This window comes from Panthera pardus, unplaced genomic scaffold (assembly GCF_024362965.1).
Source record: "Panthera pardus isolate Hobbes unplaced genomic scaffold, ASM2436296v1 HiC_scaffold_3, whole genome shotgun sequence".
Taxonomy (NCBI): domain Eukaryota; kingdom Metazoa; phylum Chordata; class Mammalia; order Carnivora; family Felidae; genus Panthera; species Panthera pardus.
Genome location: NW_026526876.1, coordinates 53,795,506 through 53,802,224, shown reverse-complemented (window position 1 = coordinate 53,802,224; position 6,719 = coordinate 53,795,506). Strand labels below are relative to the sequence as shown.

At 38.2% G+C, this 6,719-nt stretch overlaps 1 protein-coding gene across 1 annotated transcript in view; it reads right to left on the bottom strand.

Annotated features, from left to right (window-relative positions):
- Positions 1–3,476: 3,476 nt before the first annotated feature.
- Positions 3,477–6,719, bottom strand: part of SPATA22 (spermatogenesis associated 22) — a 59,034-nt gene continuing 55,791 nt past the window's right edge. Inside the window, exon 9 of the mRNA XM_019429535.2 lies at positions 3,477–3,873. Within this exon, the coding sequence (XP_019285080.1) occupies positions 3,652–3,873 (222 nt within the window). The 3' untranslated portion in view covers positions 3,477–3,651. The remainder of the gene's footprint in view (positions 3,874–6,719) is intronic.

Here is a 6,719-nt window from a genome sequence, read left to right as displayed (position 1 = left end):
ATATACACACTTCAGAATTTTCAAAAAGAAATCTTAATTTTTTTAATTAAATACCCACAAGTCATAAGGGTTAAGTTCAGTACTTCTTCCACTAGGATGAAAGTATAATATGTATTAACTCATTCATTCTTCACAGCAGCCCTATGAGATAGGTACTATTTTCTTCAGTTTTTACGTTTAAAAAGTTGATATTTATACTCAGTAGGTAACTTGTCCTAGGTCCCACACCTATTGAGCAACAGATCTGGGACTGCAGCCAACAGTCTAACTTTGGAGCTTGACTTTTAGTGGGGAGTGCTTCCAGAACTGGTTACACTTTGCAGGTTAGCAGGTATTACTGAGACAAAGTCCTACAGACGGCAGCACAGACAGAATGAGTTCTGAGAGTAAAGCATTATGGGGGAGGAAATGTTTTTTATTCACATATCTGATAATTAAAGAGAGATGCCTACAGTCAGCTTCAGAATATCCATAAATACAACCATTTTCTCTTGGTCAGAGGACACAGCAAGAGGGTCAGGTCCTCTCTGTGGTAGAGGTGCACAAAAGCACCGGGAACCACAAAACTTGTGGTGCAAATCAACCAGTTCAAGGAGTGGGAAATTAAAGGGTCCTTGAACTCTCTCAACTTGTGAATACCTCAAAAAACAGGGATAGAATAATTTTTGACATATTACTCTTAGAAGGTTTTGTTTCCTCGCTCTTCACTTTCACTTCTTCCCGTTCAATAGATAGTTAGCTCTATGCTCCTTGCCTCAGGATACAGACATGGCAGGAAAGCAGAAATGGTTCACAAGTTTTCCTGGCTTTTATTTCCAAAAGCCTGAGCTCCAGAGTGAAGCCAGAATTTACCGGTAAAGAAAAAAAATGGACTAGAATTGGGAGGTGAAGTGAAGCTTCCTCCCAGCAAACCAGAAAGAGATCTCCTTGAGCTGGGGGTGGGGGGTGCAGGCAGAGGAAGGGTGGGAGAATGATCAGTGGGTCACAAGAACAGAGATGGCAGACCTGGCAATGCCACCAGGAAGGCAGGAAGGTCAGATATAATCACTGATTCAGAGGAGAGAGAACTTTAAAAAAGTACCGTATGTAATTTTTTGCCAATAGATCTGATGATTTAAATGAAATGGTTAACTTCAGGGATACCTGGGTGGCCCAGCTCGTTGGACATCTGACTTTGGCTCAGGTCATGATCTCGCAGTTCACGAGTTCAAGCCCCGCGTTGGGCTCTGTGCTGACAGCTTGGATTCTGCATCTCCCTCTCTCTCTGCCCCCACCCCCTACCTCACTCTGCTGTCTCTCTCTCTCTCAAAAATAAATAAACATTAAAAAGTTTTAAATAATAATTAACTTCGGAGAGGAAAAAACAAGTATATGACTAATATTTACCCAAGAAATGAGAGGTGACCAATGCGGGCTTCCCCTCTTGTCTCTGTGGATCCCTCAAAGCCAATGGGCTGGCATTCATTTTTCCCCCCCTAGCCAGGCAATTAGAGCCCCGGTCTTCTAAATAAGGAGTTATGAGCTCAAATATCACCAGGGCTGCTTAACAGGATGTAGCCTCCAGAGCCGACCCACCGTGAGGGCCAGGACTGTGTCTACCTTGATCACTGTGAGATCAAGTTTTCTACTTGTAGATTTGATGGTAGTTGATGGTATCACCACATTTGTTGATTCTAGCAACTGCATGAAGGACAATAAAGTACCACAAATTCTTGTAGAACTTATGGTCCAAAAAGAGAAGTTGTAGAGACCACATTATTTGAAGGTAGTGCAGTAAAATGACAAATTAATAACAAACATGTGATATACTTGGATATTAAGCCTCTACTAAATGATTTTTACATCAAAGAACAAAGTAACACTGCTCTATTGAGAAGGAACATACTACACACAGAGTCATCGTGGAAAAAGAAAAATCTATGCCTCATTTTTACTAATAAGCTAGGAAAAAATAAAGTATTAAGCTGAAAAGGATAGAAAAAAGAATGGCAAAAATTCAAATAAAAAGGATTAAGAAATTTATAAACTTAAAAGCGTATCTTAGCAAAATGGAAAACATAAAAGCAGTAAAATGATAAAATAATTTGAGAGCTTTGTTTTCAAAAGGTCAACACAATAGACAAAACTGGCCAATTAAAAAATAAGTATAGAAGATTAGGAATAAAAAAAAGGATACAGTTACAGAGACAAATTTTTAAGTTTTCCTAAAATGTCTGAAATAAATGTGAAAATCTGGATGAGACATTTGCTAAACAAAAACAAATTGAAAAATTGGCTCAATAATAAATATACATGATATCTGAAGAGACCATTAAAATAAACAGTCAAGAAGTCGAAAAAATCAAAGACCAACAAATATGAAACAAACTGAAAAAAATAAGTATAATAAATTTCTTTAAGCCAACAATAAGCATATAAAAAGATGCCCAACATTATTATTCAAATTAAGATCATAAGATAGTACTGTACACCCACTAGAATGGCTAAAATGAAAAAATTGACAATATCAAATTTTAGTAATTAATATTCTCATATATCCCAGATAAGGATATAAAATAGTAAAACCACTTAGCAAACTGTTTGCAGTTCTTAAAGGTTAACATTCACTCACCCTATAGTCCAGAAAATTCATTCCCGAAATATCCCAAATAAATGAAAACAAATGTCCTCAAAAGCATGTTTAATAGAATTTTCCAAAGAAGCTCAAGTCATAAGAGCTAAAACTGAGAAACCCAGTGTCCAGGAGAATAGATAAAAAAAACTGTGGCATATTCATTTTAATGGTGTACTATATAGCAATGAAAAAGAATGAACTATAATGATTCAAACAACAGAATGGATAAATATCAAAAACATTACGTTGAATTAAAAAATCCAGACTCAAAAAAATGTGGGTTGATTCCATTCATACGAAGTTCATGAGCTAGCAAATCTAATCTATGATGATAGAAACAAGAATAGTGGTTACCTCTGGACATGCATGGGTACTAACTAGGAGAGGGCATAGGAAAACTTCTGGGATAATAGAAATGTTCTGTATCTAGATCAGTGCAGTGGTTACATGGGTGTAAAATTCAGCGAGCTGTACACAGAGATTTGTGCACTACATGTAAATTATATTGCAATTAAAAAAAATCATTGGGCCAGGAAGCTTTTTGGATTTTTCAAACTCTCAAGGAACGATAATCCCCAGGCTCTACATAAAGCATTCCAGAGCCTAAAATTAAATAGAAAGCTACATAATTTACTGAAACAGAGGGGGAGAAAAGACATGAAAATAGAATTATAGAACAATTCCACCTATAGAAATGGATATGAAAAGCCTAAAACACTAATAATTCCAAATTTTCATATTTGAAAAAAAGCTAATGTTTAATTAAAAAAATTAGTATTAATGAACCACAGCCAAAAGGCAATTGAAAAATATCAATACCAATTCCTGATCAAAGCTCAGAATAAAATAAGAGATTACTTCCTTAATATAATGTGCTAGGATCTGCCAAAATTGGATTGTGTCCCCTCTCCAGATGTGAGCATACTTTCATTCTCTAGATCACAGTGAAATGGAAATCATAGGACTCCATCAAGAGATTTAATCCTATCAAAAGATTTTGTTCTCCTTTAATTCCCCATTAACTGTAATGCCAGGTCTCAACCACACTGCTCCCAGCAAGGCTTCTTCAACTGTTCAAATACTTTCAGGGCCTCGGAACTCAACAGTGGGTTGCTTGCCCTACGTTTACCATCAAGTTCTGCTGGCAACACTGGGTGACTGCTGGCATCGGCACAGACTGTTCTCATATCTTCAACAGCTTTACTCGGAGCGGACCATGAGGACATCAAACACACTCTCATCTTGCCCTGTTCCAGACACTGATGGGACAATATAGGAAGCAAGTACTGTATTATTTTTAAACCAAAGGGACTCTGAACAGATTTACAATCTCTGCATATTCTCCTACTTCATTGCAAATATGAAGCCTGTTTTTTTTTTTTTTTTGTAGGACACTTAAAGACACCAGTGCCCTTGCTTAAGAAAAAATAGTTGGTCAGTTTTGACTAATTTAAGAAGAAACACAACCATTAAGTAGGGTGTCTCAGGACACACATAGGGCATTTTTCTGAGAATTCCCAAAAATACATAATAAAAAGATCTAACTTATCGAGAGTCAACATCATACATAATGGTAGAAATTTTAAATCCTCAAGACTCTGGAGGCAATCAGAATGAAGCATGGTGGTTAATCTAAAGCAGCACTGTCCACTGGCAATAAAATATATGCCACAAATGTGAGCTTTTTAAATTTTATATTTTCAATATAATTTTAAATTTTCAATAAACACATTTAACTTTTCAATAAACACATTTAAAGTGGCAATTTTAATTAAAAACAGAACTACCCTATGACCCAGCAATTGCACTAAGAGGTATCTATCCAAGAAATACAGGTATGCTATTTCGAAGGGGCACATGCACCCCAATTTATAGCAGTGCTATCAACAATAGCCAAAGTATGGAAAGAGCCCAAATGTCCATCGACGGATGAATGGATAAAGAAGATAATGGAGTATTACTCGGCAATCAAAAAGAATGAAATCAAGGGGAGCCTGGGTGGCTCAGTCAGTTGAGCCTCCGACTTCCGCTCAGGTCATGATCTCATGGTTTGTGGGTTCAAGCCCCATATGGGGCTCTGTGCTGACAGCTCGGAGCTTGGGGCCTGCTTCAGATTCTGTGTCTCCCTCTTTCTCTCTGCCCCTCCCCTGGTCATGCTCTGTTTCTCTCTCTCTCTCTCTCTCTCTCTCAAAAATAAGTAAACATTAAAAAAAAAGAATGAAATCTTGCCATTTGCAACTATGTGGATGGAACTAGAAGGTATTATGCTAAGCGAAATTAGAGAAAGACAAATATCATATGACTTCTATCATTTGAGGACTTTAAGACACAGAACAGATCAACATAAGGGAAGGGAAGCAAAAATAATATAAAAATGGGGAGGGGAACAAAACATAAGAGACTCTTAAATAAAGAGAACAAACAGAGGGTTGCTGGAGGGGTTGTGGGAGGTGGGATGGGCTAAATGGGTAAGGGGCATTAAGGAATCTACTCCTGAAATCATTGTTGCACTATATGCTAACTAACTTGGATGTAAATTAAAAATAAATTTAAAAAAATAAAAATAAAATGGCAATTTTAAATTTTCAATAAACACGTTTTATTTTTATTTATTTTTAATTTTTTTAACATTTATTTATTTTTGAGAGAGAGAGAGAGAATGGGAGCAGGGGAGGGGCAGAGAGGGAGACACAGAACCTGAAGCAGGCTCCAGGCTCTGAGCTGTCAGTGCAGAGCCTGATGTGGGGTTCGAACCCACAAACAGTGAGATCATGACCTGAGCCAAAGTTGGACACTCAACTGACTGAGCCACCCTGGCGCCCCTCAATAAACACAATTTAAAAGGCAAAAAGCAGGGTGCCTGGGTGGCTCAGTTGGTTAAGCGTCTGACTTCAGCTCAAGTCATGATCTCATGATTCATGGGTTCGGGCCCTGACTCGGACTCTGTGCTGACAATTCAGAGCCTGGAGCCTGCTTCAGATTTTGTGTCTCCCTCTCTCTCTGTCCCACCCCTGCTCATGCTCTGCCTCTCTCTGTCTCTCAAAGCTAAATAAAACATTTAAAAAATTATATGTAAAAAAATAAAAGAAAATAAAAAGGCAAAAAGAAACAGGTGAAGTTAATCTTTGTTACATATTTTATTAACGTCAAGATATCCAAGATACCATCATTTCAACACATAATCAATACCTGTACGCTAAAAACTCACACATCTATTTTCTTCGAAATCCAGTGTGGATTTTGTACATACAGCACATCTCAATTGGAACTAGCCACACTTAACTGCTCAATAGCAACATGTGGCTAGTGGTTACCAGATTGAACAATACAGATCTAAAGTATAGCTTCTCTATGGCATACTCTGTAGCCAATTACAACAAAATGTAAAAAACAAAACAAAACAAAACAAAAAAAAGTGAGTAGGAGTGCTGGAAAATGGTGTCTTGGCATGCCAGAAGTTTTGAGAACTGGATCATATGAATCAGTGGGAATCAGACTGAGGAAAAGTTCATCAGAGTAACTGACTCTCATGTAACACAAGCTATGGAGAGACCCGCCTAGAAAATAAATGGTCCATTTCTCCCAGAAGCACTAGAAAACTCTCAAATTCGTAGAAGAAAAAATTAGATCACAGGGACATTGGGAGGGTGGAAGGGAGTGTAAACAACAAATTCTGAGGAACACAGATGGGTCCCGGATATTAAGATATGAAGCACTTAGGGGTGCCTGGGTGGCTCAGTCAGTTAAGCATCTGACTTCAGCTCAGGTCATGATCTCACAGTTCTCGAGTTCGAGCCCCGTGTCGGGCTCTGTGCTGACAGCTCAGAGCCTGGAGCCTGCTTCGGATTCTGTGTCTCCCTCTCTTTCTGCCCCTCCCCCACTCATTCTCTCTCTCTCTCTCTCTCTCTCTCTCTCTCTCTCTCTCTCAAAATAAATAAACATTTAAAAAAATTTAAAAAAAGACATGAAACACTTGATCACAACCCAAACCTAGACATCATCCCAGGCATGCTGGCCTATTAAGTAACTGGGAGACTTTGCTGAGGCAGTCTCCTAATGAAGCCAATGGGGCCAGACACAGGGGGAGATAAAACTCTAGCAAAGG